At 48.4% G+C, this 19,784-nt stretch overlaps 1 protein-coding gene across 2 annotated transcripts in view; it reads left to right on the top strand.

The window, feature by feature from the left end:
• The window catches only part of LOC137654444 (zinc finger HIT domain-containing protein 1-like), a 36,560-nt gene that overhangs the window by 1,475 nt on the left and 15,301 nt on the right, over positions 1-19,784 (top strand). For both annotated transcript variants that reach the window (XM_068388067.1, XM_068388069.1), the window contains exon 2: positions 13,710-13,795. In XM_068388067.1, the coding sequence (XP_068244168.1) occupies positions 13,777-13,795 (19 nt within the window). In that variant the 5' untranslated portion in view covers positions 13,710-13,776. The remainder of the gene's footprint in view (positions 1-13,709; positions 13,796-19,784) is intronic.

The raw sequence follows: 19,784 nt of genomic DNA, 5'->3' as shown, positions 1-19,784 counted from the left end.
TCTGTCATTACCCTGCACCTTCAATATTTGTTTACGTGGCTGTGTTTCACGGAAAACCAGAGTTGTTTGATGGGGGAAAAACATGGCTGTGGCTTAACTTAACCTAACCTAGGGGACCCCCATTCAACCCCCCACCCTTCATCTTGACTGAGGAGAAAACTAAATTCCTGAAAATCCTGTGTTTTTATCACTTTGATCTGTGTTTTTATTATTATTATTATTACTATTACTACTTGTTAAGCTACAACCCTAGTTGGAAAAGCAGGATGCTATAAGCCCAAGCGCTCCAACTGGGAAATGAGAGGAAATGACAGTTACCTTAGCAGTAATTGATCTGTGGGCTGTGTCAATAACTGAATTCTCCTTTGGCTATTACTAAAGCTGGTCATGGAAATTGCAATATTAATTAAAACAACCTCCATGACCAGCATATGGAAATAGACGGACTGTCACGTTAACAATGATTTGAGGTGTAGGAAAACTTTGGTATGGAACTTACAGAGATAAATTCTAAGTTAACCTAACTTAATGTTTGGTGTCCTTTCTGGGGGGAGGGATGTCACACACTTCTCCATCCCAACTTAACACTGCAACAAAGATACTACCGCAAGAGAGTTATTGGGTCCTTTGACTGGCCAGATAGTACTACATTGGATCCCTCTATTTTTACAGATCATTTCTCCGTTGCTTACACATACACTAAATAGTCTGGTCTATTCTTTACACAGTCTCCTCTTTCCTCATACACCTGACAACACCCTTCCTCACTGGGTTATTTTCCCCGTTGGATCCCTTGTACTTATAGCATCCTGCTTTTCCAACAAAGGGTTTTAGCTTAGCTTGTAGCCTAATAATAATCACAGTAGCTAATATGGATGGCAGGAGGAATTAGCTCAGTTATATATCTTAACCTATCCGAGAAACTAAATCCTACCATGTTGGTTGGTTTTCATTATGTGGCTAAGCCAATGGCGTAGTTATGAAATTTGTGTCTACTTGACATTAGAATTGTACTTAACCCTAGATAGGTAATCCATAACTCGTCTATCATAATAGGAAAACTGGGGTACGACATACCTCAACATAGATAATGGTAGAAATAGTACTTATGTAAATTTTATTTGCAAATGCTGCCTATCACAAACAAATCAACTTATTTCCATTCTCTTTGGCAAAAAAAGTTAACTTTAAGTGAGAAAAAAATAATTTTTCAGAAATTTTTGAAAAAAGAGGAACTAATTGTTCCATAACTGGAATACAAACCACGCTATTTAATAAGGGTATTACTTTCGGCGTAACTGAAATGACGAGCCATTAATTTTTAACGAGGGTTTAGTACCCACACCGCTAGTTAGCGGGGGTAGGGGAGGGTAACTTGCTAACCCCCCCCCCCACACCTGTGCTTGAGCTCACTTTACTCTCGGCTCAGATGGTGGTCGGACGTGTCCGCTCTCATCCTCGCTGTCATATTGGCAGCCATTTAATTGCTTTGGTTCTTTTCCTTTTCTAGTTCTGTATATGTGAAGTAGGCTTCTGCGATCATGCGCACCTACCCTGGGTTTCCCGACCGCCCCTGTGGAACATTCATGTCGGCGGTCAAGACTGATCCTCACGCCCTTTGTCCTTCTTGTAGGGGCCAACGGTGTGATAGCAACAACAGGTGTAGGGAGTGGTCTACCTCCCAGTGGGAAAGGTTTTCGCGATGACGGAAGAAGAAATCCAAATGGGATATTTCTCCTTTGAAGGTTTCTTTGAAAGGAGAAAAACCTAAGACCTTTTTTTCTGCTGCCCAAACCTCCTCCGAAGCTCCCACTCGGTCGGTCTCTTTTGAGAGACCGTCGAGTGGTAGCGTAGACCGATGTATTGTTTACCAACCTCGGGACTCGAGAGGTGACGTTGCTTCCCCTAGCGAAGCAGCTCCACCTCTCCCCCCGGGGGATGATATGTCACTAACCTCATTTCAGCTTTGGTCCTCCTTGGGGCTTACGGGTTCACCCTCCAAGGAGGTTTTGCTTAACTACATCCGGTTAGGTGCCGCTGTCAAGCAATCGTCGTCACCGTCAGAGGTTGATCCTGTCTCTCTTGTCGACGTTGTGGTGTGTGAGGTACCCAATGTGGTATCACGCATCACCTCTGCCTCTCCAAACTCTACGGTAGCTGACGGCTTAGTTTCTCCCGTCCCTGTTCAACCTACGAGGGAGAAACTAAGTCCATCGTCAGTCTCTCCTGCTAGTGCAGTGGTTCTTAAACTTTTTTGACTCATGCCCCCCTTCTGCATTAAGCATAGATCCCATGCCCCCCCCCCCACCCTTGAAATTTTTGCCAAAGTAGAAAGTACCCTATGTATGTATGTATTGTTTTTATAAACAATATGTTGCGTTTTGTATGATAAAATACTTCATTGGTCATGTGAGTATATGGATGAATGATAGATTTTTATTTCTTTGCAGTTGATTTTTTATAGGAATGTATTATATTTCAATAGAATAAAATAAACATTGTTCATAGAAATGGGTAAAATAAATATATGATGAAACAAAATTTTATCTAAATCTTTTTTCAAACTGTTTTAGCATTATATAGATTACAGTCATTACATTGATAGAAAATACTAGAAAAAATACTAATTACTGCAAAAATAAAAAATTTTTACTCTTTAATACAATTATTCATGGATCATGACATCAAAAAATATTACGCATCCTCCTTAGTGATTAATTTATCCATATTTATGTAGTATTGTAAAACAAAGGACATCATTTATCAATTGAGTTTTTGACGTTTTGAGAAGATAATTAAAAAAAAAAACTTATGGAACTAGGGATAATGTTTTTGACTATTTTGCTATTAATATTACAAACACACTAAAATGTCATCATCTAACAGCCCTGCTTGCGCCCCCCTTGGAAGCTCCTGCGCCCCCCAGTTTAAGAATCACTGTGCTAGTGTTTCTCTCCCTCGGGGGAGTTTACTTACAGAGACTCCTCTTCAGAGGACTGCAGAAGGTCAGCTTGCTGATCCAACGGCTCCCAGAGGGCACATTCGTCGGAAGGCTCGCCTTCCTCTTCGCCTTAGAGGCCTTCCTTCACCTGTGGTGAGGAGGCGCCTCTTTGGTTCAACATCTTCGATGCAGTCCACCGAAGAGGAGCCGCGAGACCAATCATCTATCACTGCTCCTGCACTGGTCCTGGACCTTTCTGCAGATCGTTCGCGATCTCCTTCGGTGGAAGGTCGTCCTTTTAAAGGACACGTTGACCTTCCATCCGACAGACCTGCCGACCTCCCGTCCCCATTTCTACACGGGCCTAACAAGGCTCCATCTAAGCACGCTATTGCGCGCCAACCACATACGCACCAACGAGACCTGACGAACGCTCCTTAGCTCGTCAGGCCCCATCTCTAAACCCTAACACAGGGCATCAAGGGCGTATGCGACAACACGCGCATACGCTCCAACAGAAGCATAGCTCCATCACGCGCTATGCGCGCTCTCACGCGCATATGCGCCCACGTTCTCCTACACGCCAACATTCTCCTACGTGCCCGTGCCCAGTTGCGCGCCATCAACCTCCTGTGCAATGGCACTCTCCTGCGCGCCATGCTGCGCATCATCATACACGCCAGGAAAAACCTGCGCGCCAACCATCTACTGAAAGTAGTACTTCTGGGAAGTCAGCAATGCTAACTTTTCCCACGTGCCAACCAGTACCATCGCGCCAGCGCTCACCTGCGCGCCAGCCTTCTCCCGCACGCATCCGCAAGGATATGCGCACGCTCGCCCTTCCTCTCCAAAGGATGCATGCCAACATTCTCTTGCGCGCCCCACATGATTCAACTGCATGCCAGCACGCTAGGGATCTTTCTCCTGCGCGCGCCCTACGGCTGGTATAGATGCGCGCAAACTCTCCCACGCGCGAGCCCCGATATTCTCCCTCGCGCGAGCCCCGATATTCTCCCTCGCGCGAGCCCCGATATTCTCCCTCGCGCGAGCCCCGATATTCTCCCTCGCGCGAGCCCCGATATTCTCCCTCGCGCGAGCCCCGATATTCTCCCTCGCGCGAGCCCCGATATTCTCCCTCGCGCGAGCCCCGATATTCTCCCTCGCGCGAGCCCCGATATTCTCCGTCGCGCGAGCCCCGATATTCTCCGTCGCGCGAGCCCCGATATTCTCCGTCGCGCGAGCCCCGATATTCTCCGTCGCGCGAGCCCCGATATTCTCCGTCGCGCGAGCCCCGATATTCTCCGTCGCGCGAGCCCCGATATTCTCCGTCGCGCGAGCCCCGATATTCTCCGTCGCGCGAGCCCCGATATTCTCCGTCGCGCGAGCCCCGATATTCTCCGTCGCGCGAGCCCCGATATTCTCCGTCGCGCGAGCCCCGATATTCTCCGTCGCGCGAGCGTCAATATCCCCCCGCGCGCGAGACTACTGAACTAGGCACGGCAAGGTCGTCATCGCCTCATTCCCCTCCCCGCAAGCGCATACTGCCGCGCATTGTGGGAGAAGGGAAACATCCAGAAGGGTTCAGGATCCTGAAGCCACCACTGGCGAAACCACCAATGATTGGGACTCATCCCAGGGATCTTTCAATCCCTGTCCCTTCAAGGGGTATGTCTGACAGTGCATCTGTCAGCCAACAGGCCTGGTTCGGTGCACTGATCAAAGCCGTAACGCAGGCTTTCAAGCCTGTCTGTGAATTGGGACACAGAACCATGGCTTCTTCTACCCCTTTGAAGAGAAAAAGAGGAGTTCCAGACGCGGTCACTTCCCCAAGGGCGAAACTGACTCCACGCAGACCTTCGAGGCAGGTTCCTTCTTTTCCTCAGACTGCCTCTCCTTCCCTTTCGGACAAAGATTTCCCGTCCCCGAGGGAATCACGCAAGGAGAGAATTTCCCCCATCGCACCAATGGGGTAAACCTCTGCTCTCGCCGAGGGGTCTACTCATTCGGGGATTGAAATGAACATGCCACCCTCCTCAATGTTGGAGTCCTACATCCTTTCCAGGAAGGAATCTAAGGACTCCAAAACATTGCCGAAGTTCTCTACTAGGACTAGGATGGAGCCAGCTAGCCACTCAGGGAATGTCCACGACTCTCCCCAAGAAGAGCCTTTGGGGATAGAAGGGGACTTCGCTGCAAGTCCTACAGCAGGAGGAGACCAGCAAGAGTCAGAACATGCGTTTTGGCAAGTTCTGACTCTGAGGGCTCTCAACGGGTTTTCCGACCCAGAGATCCCTCCTCGAGAGGGCAAGGACACGATCTTGGACCGTGTCTTTGGTACTCGAAAACCCTCCAAGACCAGTGCAGCACTGCCCTGGTCTCAAGGGGTTAAGAGTACCAGGGACAAGATCTCTCAACAGCTCTCCGAGATGTCCTCCTCCAACCATTCCGGTGCCACCAACAAGCTCCTCCCACCTCCTCCTGTACAGCAGAGGAGGTACTTCGAGATCCTTGAGGAGCCTTGTTTAGCTCCTCCTCTTCACCACTCGCTGGAAGAACTAACCAGGGGAGTCCCTCTTGAGAGACACTCCAACCGGCAGGTCTTGTTCTCGGCAGCCGAGATTCTCAACCAGGAGAAAGTTGCAAAGTGTGCTATGCAAGCCACTTTGGGGCTCGATATCTGGTTGGGGACCTTAGGTATCCTGATACGTTCTGAGGATTTCTCCAAAGAACGTACCAAGAAAGCTATGGAAACCTTACTTCTCTCAGGTACTCGCACGATTGAGTTTCTGGGCCACCAAGTCTCGAACTTGTGGGCAAATGCCATCCTGAAACGTCGGGATGCAGTAGCTGAGAGATTCCATCAGAAGGTCCCTAGCACTGAGATCAATAGGCTCAGACATTCCTCCCTAGAGGGATCCATCTTGTTCGAGCCTAAGAATGTGGAACATGCCGCTGAGAGGTGGAGGAAGTCTCATCAAGACTCCCTCCTTCATAGGGCTTTAACATCCAAGCCCTATAAGCCTCCAGCAGTCCCGTCCAGTCAAGACAACAACAGCAGCGAAGACCTTGGTGTCTAAGCCCTTTCCTGTCAAAGAAAGGAAAGGCAAAAAGTCTTCCAGGGGAGGCAACAATCCTAGAGGGAGCAGCCGAGGCCGCGAACGCTAGGATAGGCAGTCCCCCTGCATGTCCCCCACTCATGTCCACCAGTGGGGGGATGCCTACAAAGTTGCTCAAACAGGTGGAAGCAACTCGGGGCCGATTCCTGGACAATCTCCGTGATCAGTCTAGGATATCGCGTCCCGTTCATAACAAATCCAGTGTCATTCAACTCCCTTGCCATGGGATCAGCAAGGGAGCAAGCCCTTCGGGCAGAAGTCCAGACCTTGCTGAAGAAGGACGGTCTCCAAGAGATCCTTGACGGATCTCCAGGCTTCTTCAGTCGACTCTTTCTTGTAAAGAAGGCATCTGGAGGCTGGAGACCAGTCATCGACCTCTCAGCTCTGAACAAGTTTGTCAAACAAACTCCGTTCAGCATGGAGACGGCGGACACGGTCAGACTAGCAGTAAGACCGCAAGACTTCATGTGCACACTGGACCTGAAGGACGTGTACTTAAAGATCCCAGACAACAGAAAGTACCAGTTCAAGGTGCTGTGCTTCGGTCTCTCCACAGCACCACAAGTCTTCACCAGAGTGTTCACCTTAGTATCATCTTGGCTCACAGGATTGGCATCCGTCTCCTCCGTTATCTGGACGACTGGTTAATCCTAGCAGACTCTGTGTCAACCCTTCTTCAACACCGAGACAAACTTCTGAGACTTTGCCAAGATCTGGGGATCATGGTAAATCTCAAGAAGTCTTCACTGCTACCCACTCAAAGACTGGTATACCTAGGCATGATTATAGACACCACTCTCCACAAAGCCTTCCCATCAAACGACAGGATAGCAAGGCTGAGGAAGGTCGCAAGACCTTTTCTCAGACGAGAAGAACTTCCAGCCCAATCGTGGTTACGTATCCTCTGTCACCTTTCATCGCTGGCCCGTCTAGTTCCCAATGGTCGCCTAAGGATGAGATCCCTCCAGTGGCGACTCAAGTCCTGGTGGAATCAAGCGTACGACTCCCCGGACATCCAGATCCCCATGGGACCTGCGGAACTGACGGATCTCCAGTGGTGGGTGGCAGACGAGAACCTACAAAAAGGAGTGGATCTTCTCGTCCTCCCCCCGGATTTGATGCCGTTTTCGGACGCTTTAAAAAAAGGGTGGGGGGCCCACGTGTTGCACCAAACGACCTCAGGCCTCTGGTCAGAGTCAGAAAAGTAACTCCACATAAATCTCCTAGAGATGAAGGCCATCTTTTTGGCCCTTCAACAGTTCCAACAGTAACTGACAAGTCACTCTGTCGTGGTGATGAGCGACAACACCACAGTAGTGGCCTACATCAACAAACAAGGAGGTACTTTTTTGCAGCAACTATCCCATCTAGCAGTAGAGATACTGAAATGGGCCGAAATCCACTCGATACCACTATCGGCACGCTTCATTCCGGGCAAAAGGAATGTGCTCGCCGACAACCTGAGCAGAACATCTCGATAGTGAGTACCGAGTGGTCTTTGGATCATCTAGTAGCCAACAAATTCCTGACTTTGTGGGGTTCTCTGACTGTGGACCTCTTCGCAACGGCCCTGAACTTCAGGCTCCCGCTGTACTGTTCTCCAGTCCCAGCAGACCACAAGGCTCTCTGGCAAGATGCTTTCCAACAACGGTGGGACAACATCGAAGTTTACGCCTTTTCCCCGTTCTGTCTGATGAGGAGAGTACTCAACAAGACCAGAATATCGGTCAATCTTTCAATGACCCTCATAGCTCCACTATGGCATCATGCAGAATGGTTCCCAGACCTTCTGCAACTCCTAACGGAGCCACCAAGAGAACTCCCTCCACGACGCAATCTACTCAAACAACCACATGCCAACATCTTCCACAAAGCCGAAGGTTCACTATGGCTTCACGTCTGGAGACTATCCATCATCCCCTCTCAGAGAGAGGATTTCCGCAACAAGTTACCATCAGGATGTCTGGACACCTGCGAAAGTCTTCAGCAGCAGTCTACCAGGCAAAGTGGAAAGTCTTCTGTGGTTGGTGTCATGGAAGGGGTATCTCTCCACTCGATGCCACTATTCCAACAATAGTGGAGTTCCTCATGTATTTGCGTGAAGAAATGTGCCTTTCAGTCTCGGCAGTGAAAGGCTATCGCTCAGCCCTAAGCCTCGCCTTCAGGCTGAAAGGAATGGACATTTCCTCATCGCTAGAACTTTCTCTACTCATACTGAGTTATAAACTTACCTGCCCTCAGTCGGAAGTGAGACCTCCCCCATGGAATGTGGTTCGAGTTCTCAGGTCTCTTAAAGAGACCTCCCTATGAACTATTATGCCAGGCATCAGATTGCCACCTAACCTGGAAGACGGTGTTCCTGCTATCTTTGGGCTCGGCCAAGCAAGTCAGTGAACTTCATGGTCTCTCGTATGACATCGCCCATTCAAGGAGATGGGGGAAGGTAACGTTCAGCTTCATCCCTGAGTTTATTGCTAAGACTCAGAATCCAGGAGTAGCGGATCCTCGATTCGACTCCTTCCGGATTTCTAGTCTCTGTACTGTAACAGATGACCCCGACCATCTCTTACTATGCCCAGTAAGGAGCTTGAGGCTGTACCTCAAAAGAACAGCCGCAGCCTGTCCTCGTGTGCCAGCACTATTCGTCAGCACAGGAAGGACTAAGAGGAGGGTCACCAAGAACACCATCTCTGCATGGATTCACAGGGTCATTGACCTGGCACTGAATCCAGACCCTCTTCTGTCACGTCGCCCCAGAGCACATGATGTCGGGCATAGCTACGTCCCTGGCCTTCAAAAGAAATTTTTCAGTGATACAGGTTCTTCAAGCTGGGGTGTGGAAATGTCAAACAACGTTCACATCCCACTACCTGCAAGACGTGACCCACAGGAGACTCGATACGTTCTCTGTCGGTCCTGTGGTGGCTGCACAACAGCTGGTTTAAAACCTCAAGCTCCTTATTGGACAAGTAGCAGAAGGTTGAGGGCATTGTTATCCAGTTTTAGTCTGCATGAATGAAAAGGTTTGACTGGCCCTTATTCTTTTCTTCATCATCCCCTCTCTTGGGGAGAGCAGCACCCTGGGTTCTCTGCATAGCTGACCTCAGACCACTACAGGTAAACCATGCTCCCTTGTATTCCTAGCATTAATATTAATACTGTTACGTCCCCATACCCTGAGGAGGTGGTATTGGGAAAGTCCTAGTCTACAAGTTTCCATCTAAAGAACTTCAGAACAACTTTCTAGGACGAGTCACACTTTTTCATACCTTCGCACACGGCTTGCGTAGGCCGTAGACCTTGCGTAGCAAGGTTTTAGCGAGGTGCAGGGACTCCTTATTTCTTGAGTGCTTACACACTCAAATAAGGTGTCCCCAGGCAAAGCCAAAAGCCAGACTGGCGGGGACGTCCACCCTTCCTAATGGGTGAGTTACCCCTATTAAATAGCGTGGTTTGTATTCCAGTTACGGAACAAATGACAAATTCGTAGATAATTTGTATTTTTCCTAACTATACAAACCTTAGCTATTTAGCCAAACTTGCCCACCACCCCTATCCCCCTTGAAGTCCTTCCTCTAAGCAAAGTGAGCTCAAGCACAGGTGTGTGATGGGGGTGGGGGGGGGGGATGGCAAGCTACCTTCCCCTACCCCCGCTAACTAGCGTTGTGGGTTGTAATCCCTTGTTAAAAATTAGTGGCTCGTCATTTCAGCTACGCCGAAAATAATACCCCTATTAAACTATTAAATAGCTAAGGTTTGTATAGTTAGGAAAAATACAAATTATCTACGAATTTGTCATATCTTTTTTCTCCCCTCTTCCTTCCTTCCATTTACTGTATTATCATTATTGTCTTCAATTCATTGACGTTCATTATTTTAACCCTTCATTTCAACCTAGTTTTTTTTTTGTCTCCACTGCTCATTATGTATAATAAACCATTTTGAAGGGATTATCTAAATGGAAGACAGCCTGTGAATAGTGGTTTTCCACACGCCCTTGTTAAATACACGACACCAACAAGGTGATCGCGCGAGGGTTGTAACCTCTGCATTCCATGCTTTTATCTTTCTCTAGTATATTTGGAAGATTTATATTAGAAAAGTGTAAAGAAGGACCCTTTTCACCGGGCGTCACAGGTCTCTCCCCAGAAATAGATTTTTCCTTCGTCAAAATCCCTTTATTCACCTCGGAGGAGTAGGCTCTCGAACCAGATACTGTTCATGCTCTAGATCGCCCCTTCCCTCACCATTCACATCCCTTATTTTGTTGATAAACATTAAAATATTCCAGGAAATAATTATATTTACTGAAAAATAAGCATTAGTGACAATTATGAACTTAAACAAATGAAGTGTGGGAGATTTTATCGAAATGCGGGAGAAATGAGTGGCAATGCTGAATATGGGAGGTATTTTCAAAATGAGGAAGACTCCCACAAGATGTAGGATTGTTGGTAGGTCTCCCCTTGGTGGTGTTTATGAGCGTCAACGTGGTGACTTACATCACCAAACAAGGAGGCACCTTATCATTACAACTGTGCCAGCTAGCAGTAGAAACTCTCGAGAGTATAGGGCTCAACTCGATAGCTCTTGCAGCCCGCTTCATTCCAAACAGGAGGAACATTGTGGCAGACAAGCTGAGCAGGACACAGATACTGTAGTTGGATAGCGATGGAAATCCTGACTGATTTTCACGACCTCCCTAAATCACAAATTGCCAGTGTACTACTCTCCAGTTCCTGATCCAGAAGTAGTGTTCGAGAACGTGTTCTAACACCCGTGAGACGGCCTCGGCACATATGCTTTTCCACCATTCTGCGTGACAAGGAGTGTCCTGGATCTGGTTCAAGAAACACCAGCTTCAATATGACTCTTATAGCTCCAAAGTGGCCGCAGATGGAGTTGTACCTGAAACTTCTACTTCTGCTGGCAGAAATTTGCCTCCTCTTCCCGACCTGTTATGCCAACCTCATGCCTGGATCTTCCAAAATACAGTAGAATCCCTTCATCTTCACGAGTGGAGGTTATCCAGCATCTCCTCGTAAAGAGAGGCTTTTTGCGAGAAACAGATGTCTGGATACCTCTACAAGTATTCATCAGCAGTTAACCAAGCCAAGTGGGTATTCTTTTGTGGGAGCAGTGTCTCTCCTCACGGAGCCTCTGTACTGTTGATCGATGGCTTTTTATTGTACCTTCGCAAGGAGAGAAACTGCTTCATTTTAGTGGTGAAAGGTTATTGCTCAGCCTCAAGCCAAGTCTTTAGACTAAAGGGAGTAGATATTTCTTCTTTAGAGGAAATCTTCATGCTTATACAGTATGAAGTTTTGAGCAGGTCTACCCTCCAGTTGAGGTGAGACCTCCATCCTTGAAACTGGTCAAAGTTTATATTTCCTAAAGGGGGCACCCTATGAAGAGATCTTACCTTGAAAACGGTTTTCCTGCTCGCCTTAGATTTGGCTGAACGGGTTGGTAAACCTTATGGTCTCTCTTTCACCATCACCCATTCAAAGATGTGGAGGCAGATCTAGCTCTCTTACGTCCTGATTTTGTAGGAAGGATTTTTAACCTCACCTGCAGCACCTGTTTGTCAGCACAGCTACGAAAAAGAAGAGAATTTTGAAGAACATGATCTCGTTTGGGCTGAGGAAGTGGCCTTGGGATCTCTATCTCCCGCTTCTGCTTCCTTCTTAGGAGGAATGCGGATAAAAGCTTACGACATCACATCAGAGGCGTTGATTTTCTCCTTGGCTTTTAAAAATAATCTCTATGACACAGGTACTCCAGGCAGGTGTTTGGAGACGGCAAACTACGTTCTCTGCTCGTTACCAGTGGGATGTGACCCACAGGTCCATGGATACTTTCTCCTTGAGACCTGTTGTAGCTGCACATCTGGTAGTATAGCTGCCTTGGCTTCTCTGACAGAACCATTAACTTCTGATTGAGGGCAGTAGTTACGAGTTAGTCAGGGATGAAAGTAAAGCATAACTGGCCTTCCTTTTACTTTCAGTCTTCCCCTCTCTTTGGGGCACAGCATCCAGAACCTTGCCAACCTGACTATCTGGTTATCAGGTAAGCCCGCTCAGCGTGTAGCTGTTGCGTACTCGGGTACAGAAGAACCTTTTCCCCGCACCCCACCCACTAGTTACAAGGGGGAGTGTGATGTATCCAAGCAAATCCAATAACTCGTAGAAGGTTTTCAAAGAATTTCGGACCCCTAAGATTATTTTGCTAGCTGTACCACACATGATTTTGGTTAAAAAACAACCCATAAAGCCAAGGCTGTGAACCCCTCTGGTACGATCAAACCACTGGTACATGTGGTAGATGGTACCAGTGCATCATACATGCTCAGGTTTTGAGCTCCGGGAGTAAGTGTTCCAGCCGCTTGGAAGAGGGACTTCCGCTTAAGGGTGAGCTATGTAAAGGATGATGGTTTGTATTTGTCTTGGAACAAATGCCAATTTTTTTTATGTGATTTGCTTTTTTCCAAACTATACAAACTTTTCTGCCAACACCCAACCCCCAGGAAGTCCCAGCTGCTAAGTGAGTTTTTAATGAGCCAGCAGGAGGGGAGTTGCCTCCTTGCTACTGGCTGGTAATTACCTGTTGGTCGTTAACACCTTGTTATAAGTTTTCAATTGCCACATCCCGATCTTTACTGTTATCTTTCTCCTATGTAGAGGACTCGCATTTGTATAGTTATGATATTTCTTCTTTATTTCTGTTAAACCTCTCCTATCATGTAAGCAAGTTTCCTATACAGTATCTGGTATCATTTATCCAAGACAGTAGCAAAAATTCTCAAGCAATGTTATCACTGCTTTGCATATGTTTTTAATAGATAATTTACTTCTTCGATATCTACCCGTGAATGGTTATAAGTGAAATGTAAGATTTTAATTTCTGAATCTAAAATAAATTTTGGATTATGTTTTGTGGTATATAAGTCCTCAACTTTCAAACTTAATTGGTTCCAAGAATCTGTTTGTAAGTTGAATTGTTTGAAAGTCCAATTTTGTTAAATTTGGTCTAGGGTAGGCCTAACCTTAATCCCATGCCTATGATCTCCAGCAACAAAAGTCAACAAATAGTCAGGTTTTATATGAAATAGATATCAGGTTTTTACAAGTGTTGTTTTGCTTACCGTATTAAATGATTTAACAGTATTTATTTTAGTTATTCTCAGTTGGATTTTTGTTTGTATCTCCTAATGTTTTTAAGTTGCCAACCATTTAACCCTTTTACCCCCAAAGGACGTACTGGTACGTTTCATAAAACTCATCCCTTTACCCCCATGGATGTACCGGTACGTCCTTGCAAAAAAATGCTATAAAAATATTTTTTTTCATATTTTTTATAATTTTTTGAAAAAATTCAGGCATTTTCCAAGAGAATGAGACTAATCTGACCTCTCTATGACAAAAATTAAGGCTGTTAGAGCAATTTGAAAAATATATACTGCAAAATGTGCTGAGGAAAAAATAACCACTTGGGGGTTAAGGGTTGGAAATTTCCAAAGAGCCCGGGGGTAAAAGGGTTAATAATCATTTTAGGATCCTTCCAACAAATATAATTGGTATCACAACTTTATTGAAGTCCTAAAAGATAAAAAAAAATATATTTGATTTCTAATACAAATACATCTCTTTCAGAATGAGTCTGATAACCAGCATGAAGTGTCTTGCACTTAGGAGAGCAACTTGAGGTCTTAAAGGGACAATGACTACTCGTGAATCAGGTTAGTTTACAACTGTGGGATTTATTGTTACTTTGGGGAGTTTGATATTTTTTTCTGAGGCAAAATTCTGGGGAGATTTCTATTTGTTCTAAAGGGAAAGCAAACTTTCCGACCTTTAAATAGGAATATGCAAAGAAGCCCCTCCCACCAGTCAGTCAACTAGGTTAGTCACTTTTGACTTTGACTGCAAATAGTTTGCGTGTAGTCTTCCTAGCTCTTAAAATTCCATCTTGTTAATCTTTCTTTTACTTTCCTTGCTGTGCATGTGCATTTTACCAAATGTAAACTCAAGAAATGAGTGTGTGGCCTGGTAAGGGAGAGAAACAATATAGCAGAGTCCTGTCAAAGTTTGCTGTTCGTCCCAATTGTTTGTGTTTTGCTATTGTCTCCCTTTGTTAGTGCCATTCATGGTCTCTTCTGAAGGGGGGAGTTTGATAAGATGAATAAAAAGGCCAAGTAGGATTCTTTGCGTTCCACTGTTGGTACCGAAGAAGTTATGTAGCTCTTTCTTTTTACGTGGTTGAACACAAACTCTCTGTGGCTCCGACATGATCTTCTCGGGCTTGGTTCTTGGGAAGTGATATTTGGTGATGTGACCACTGATCCTATTTTGAGTGTTCTTTGGGAAGGGTTGAAGAGTCGCCTTCCTTTAGTGAGAGAATACTCCTTTGCCTCTTGTTTGATTAATATTTTCATATTTGACGTTTTAAGTGCCATTGAATATATTTTACGTCCAGATAATTTTATTCCCTTTCGCATCCTTGGACATGTTTTACGGCCAGTTGATACCAGTTTTTACTTTTCTTTTATTATTTACACGTGAAAATTTTACTAAATATGTAAAGTTATATTTGTTCCGTAACCGAAATACAAACCACGCTATTTACAAAGGGTATTACTTTTAGCGTAGCTGAAATGGCGAGCCATTAGAATTTAACGAGGGTGTATTACCCCCGCGCTAGTTAGCGGGGGGGTAGGGGAGTGGTAGCTAGCTACCCCTCCTCCCCCTCACACACAGGTGAATACCCACTTTCACTTTTGGCTCGGACTGTGACAGACGTCTCTGTCTTGGTCCTCGCTTGGCAGCCATTGTCTGTTTTGTCTTTACTTAATCGCTTACTTTTCTTTTACTCAATATATATGTAAACATGTTTTCATGTTTGTATATATATTTGAGTATAGAAATAAGTAAGTTTCCTTTTCAGATGTGTGTGTGTAGTGTACGATATCTACGTGGAGGCCTCGGCAGTTAGGCCACCACGGCCTAATTTTATGGGTTGCGATCGAGTTTGACTTCGGTCTTTCTCTCTCTCTCTCTCTTGAGGTCGTTCACCCTTTTACTATGTTTTACTACGCCCTTGTAGCTTCCTTCCCGTGTGGGTGGGGTTGCTACGCCGTACATTTTGTCTCAATTAGTTTATGAATCTAATTGTAGTTGTTAATTTTTCAGCTTGTAGAACGATTCCTTTCGGGGTTTTCGTTTTTTCTTTAGTGTTCATTCATTTTTAAATTACATAATTACATAGTTACATAATTATAATTGTTATAATTCTGTTTTGGTTACAGCTCTCCTTCCGCGAGTTTAAGTGGTTGTGAGGGCACGTGCCTGTTGTGTAATTCTTGTTCCTTTTCCTCGGGATTCCTCTTCGGAGCCTTCCCGGGGGAATGAATGTGTACTAATATTATTTGTTTTATTTTTTTACAGTTACCGATCTAGTTCGTTTCTGTAATATAGCAACGGTGTGAGCTGTCTGGTTGAGTCCTGGGGATTCGGCTGTTGCTGCCTCCCCCCTTGTATTGTCGTCAGGGGCGTGTCTCCTTCTACTGGTAGTACTCCCGTGTCGACGGACAGCTCTCCAGTTCATTTTAGAACAGTCAGGAGGCTTGCCTCCTTGGGCGGATAACTTTCCTTCCGAGGGAAGTTTTTTCCTGTCCAGGCTTGAGCTTTTCCTCTTTTGGGGGGTTCTTCTCTTGCCTTTTTTTCGTGCGACTATGCTCTTGGTGCTGAGCGGTCGCACCTGCAGTTTCGCTCAAGGGGCTGGGCAACTGCAGGAGCTCCTCTTCGGAGGATTGCCCCTCTTAGGTCACTGGCTGACCAGTCTCTTCCACGAAGTGTTTCTCTTTCGTTCGCGAGAGAGTACACTCATAGAGACTCCTCTTCGGAGGTTTCTTCTGTTGCTGTTGCTGTTGGCCTCCCTCGCCGTAAGGCCCTCCGTCCGCCTCGTCGTAAGGGCCTCTCATCTCCCTATAAGGGTGCTTGAGGCGCCTTTTTGACTCTCCGTTTGCAGCCTACAACTTCTTTTTCTCGATCTTCCGTCTTGGTGCAGATGGACAGCAGTCTAATCTCGTCTTCCGACGGGCAACGGTCTTCCCGACGGACAACGGTCTTCCCGACGGACAACGGTCTTCCCGACGGACAGCGGTCTTCCGACGGACATCAGTCTCCCGGCGGACAACGATCCCTTCGGGGCAAAGGGTTGCCCCCACGGGGGTTCTTCCCTTGCGTGTCAGGGTTTCCCTGCGCGCCCTTCTGTTCGTCAGCGCTCTCCTGTTCGTCAGCGCTTTCAAGATGATCTTCCCTGTGGTTCCTGTTACGTGCCCTGTGCGCCCACGTTCGCCCTCGCGATCTAGAACTTCGGTTCAGGTCGGGGTCAAGGACTCTTCTTCTTTGCGCAGGCTTCCACGCGTAGCCTTCTGCTCGTCAGCGATCATCAGCTCGTCAGCGATCATCAGCTCGTCAGCGATCATCAGCTCGCCAGCGATCGTCAGCTCGTCAGCGATCATCAGCTCGCCAGCGATCTCCAGATCGCCCACGTGTGTTACAGCTGGCACGCCAACGTTCTCCAACACTTCTGAAGGAACATGGTTCGCCAGCTACTAGCTCAACTGCGGATGCTGATCGCCATCGCGCGACCCTCAACTGCAGATGCTGACCGCCATCGCGCGACCCTCAACTGCAGACGCTGACCGCCATCGCGCGACCCTCAACTGCAGATGCTGACCGCCATCGCGCGACCCTCAACTGCAGATGCTGACCGCCATCGCGCGACCCTCAACTGCAGATGCTGACCGCCATCGCGCGACCCTCAACTGCAGATGCTGACCGCCATCGCGCGACCCTCAACTGCAGATGCTGACCGCCATCGCGCGACCCTCAACTGCAGATGCTGACCGCCATCGCGCGACCCTCAACTGCAGATGCTGCTCGCCATCGCACAACCCTGAACGATTGCCCGCTTACGCATGCTGCTCCTCATCGCACCACCCTGAACGATCGCCCTCCTGCAGATGCTGATCACCATCGCACCCTTTCACGCGATCATTCACCTGCGCATGCTGCTCGCCATCGCACAACCCTGAACGATTGCCCGCTTACGCATGCTGCTCCTCATCGCACAACCCTGAACGATCGCCCTCCTGCAGATGCTGATCACCATCGCACCCTTTCACGCGATCATTCACCTGCGCATGCTGCTCGCCATCGCACAACCCTGAACGATTGCCCGCTTACGCATGCTGCTCCTCATCGCACCACCCTGAACGATCGCCCTCCTGCAGATGCTGATCACCATCGCACCCTTTCACGCGATCATTCACCTGCGCATGCTGCTCGCCATCGCACAACCCTGCACGATAGCCCGCTTACGCATGCTGCTCCTCATCGCACAACCCTGAACGCTCGCCCTCTTGCGGATGCTGATCACCATCGCACCCTATCACGCGATCATTCACCTACACATGCTGCTCGCCATCGCTTACCGCCAGCGATCTTCTTCACCTACGCGGCAGCACGATCCCTCGCCGTCACGCCCATTCCCCTGCGCGCCCGCGCGATCGCTCGCCTGCGCGCCCCGCGCGATCGCTCGCCTGCGCGCCCCGCGCGATCGCTCGCCGGCGCGCCCCGCGCGATCGCTCGCCTGCGCGCCCGCGCGATCGCTCGCCTGCGCGCCCTCGCGACCGCTCGCCTGCGCGCCCCGCGCGACCACTCGCCTTTGCGCGACCGTTCGCCCTCGCGCGACCATAGTTCGCGGCGAGTTCCACAGCCGGTGGTAGCAGCAGGGACGCGTGCTCCTAGGCGGCACTCGGGATCACCTCCATCCAAGCACAGGTTGGTAGTGCAGGACGAAGACAGGTCAGTACAGCATTCTTCCCACCTTCTTTTCAGGCAGGAACCGTCGTGTCCTCTCCAAAGGATCGCCCGATCCCTTTCACCTTAGCGAGGATTTCGGACTCTGTGTCCTTGGAGCAGCAGACATGGTTTGATCCGCTGGCACGGGCGTTAATGAGGGTTATGAAACCAGCACTCACCGGCCAGGGTAACAAACCAGCGGCTGTCTCTCCTACGCTGAAGAGAAAGAGAGGAGTGGACTTCGTGGTGACTTCCCCCAGGGCGAAGTTGGTTCCCAAGAGGTCGGTCTCGAGGGTCCCCTCTCCTGCACGAGTACTCTCTCCTTCTCCCGCCCTGGAAGGATTTTTGGCGGGGGGGCTTTCCGTTGAAGATTTCTCCATCGGACAAGGGGTGACTGCTTACCTCTTCCTCTGGGAGCTTACCAGGTTCTTTCCCTCCTCGGTTACGGCCCGAGGTTTGGTTCAAGGAAGCTACAGGAAGATCAAGGGTACTTTCCTCCTCTCGAGCTCAGGCACCTTGGCCTTTCGTCGTTAAGTATCTACTTGCGGACAAGCTCGATGTTTTACCATCTGGACGCACTGACTGAAGGCTTCCTTCGGGTGTCTCATCTGTGGAGGTCAACGACCTCAGACACCCTTCCATCCTTGAGAAGAGTTTTGTCTTTGCCCAAGGACAGAGACTTAAACATCTGCTGTGCGGAGTAAATCGACTTCCGGTTTCACTCCTCCAAGGCGCTTTCTTCCAGACTCTGCAGGGCTCCAGCTCCCTTTTCTTTCAACCACGTCGGCCTAAGTTATCGGCTACGACAACTGGGACAAGGTGTCCAATTGCAGTTTCCTCCTGTCAGGAACAGATGGCACGGGAGACTCCCCCGGGGGGGCATAGTCCTAAAAGGAGTTCACGAACTCTAGGATTGCAGGTTTTTTCGCTGGGAGGATGCTTAAGGTTACTCATCCGAATGACAGCTTCCCGATGCCCATTCCCGCACAATCTCTGTGAGTAGCCAAGGATATCGCGCCTGCCGTCTCTGTCAGCGAATTCAGTGTCTCTGAACCTCTATGCCATAGCATCAGCAGAGTTGCCCGGTTGGGCAGAATGATCCATACCTTAGGCGAAGGTCTTCCTTAGGATCATCGACGGCTTCACCCCCGGCCCCCTCAGTCGATCCTTTCTTGTAAGGAAGGATCTGAGAGGGGATGTCCATAGTCGACCTCTCAGCCCTGATCAAGTTTGTCGAACAAACTTCGGCCAGCGTAGACCAGCAGAATCGATCAGACTGGTAACGAGGCGACAGGACTCCTTTAACCCTGGATCGGAAGGACGGGTACTTTCAGTTTCCATTCCATCCATCTTCCAGGGTGCTCGTCGAATTCAGCCTAAACTGCAAGTATTCCTGCTTATGATGCAGTGTGGCTATCCCGCCGTGGCATAGCAGGTTTGTTTCCCCAGAGAACTCTCCCTGCCTTCCTCTTGGCCGCTCAGGTGCAGACTTCCGCCTCCTCTGCTGTTTGGAGGGCTGGTCAACTCCGGTAGGCTCGGGTTTCGACCTTCTTCAGCGCCGGGAAAAGCTTCCGAATGCTGACCATGAGTGTGGGCTCATGGTATTTTGCTTGGAGCCTTCTCTTCCTCTGCCTCAACATCTGGAGTATCTGGCCATGATATTGAGTCAACCGCCTTACCACGTTGGAAACCCCGCTTCTCGTCCGTCCAGCGAGGTTAAGCAACGTCGGCACTTGGATGGGTGACCACCTGGGGACGCCAGATTCTGTTACCACATCCTCCGAGCCTTCCTTTCGGTTGACTGTGGCAAGACTGAGGAGAGTCGCAGTACCTGTTCTCAGTCAAGCAGAGTTTTCAGCC

This window comes from Palaemon carinicauda, chromosome 15 (assembly GCF_036898095.1).
Source record: "Palaemon carinicauda isolate YSFRI2023 chromosome 15, ASM3689809v2, whole genome shotgun sequence".
NCBI lineage: Eukaryota > Metazoa > Arthropoda > Malacostraca > Decapoda > Palaemonidae > Palaemon > Palaemon carinicauda.
This window is presented reverse-complemented; position numbering and strand designations above follow the sequence as displayed.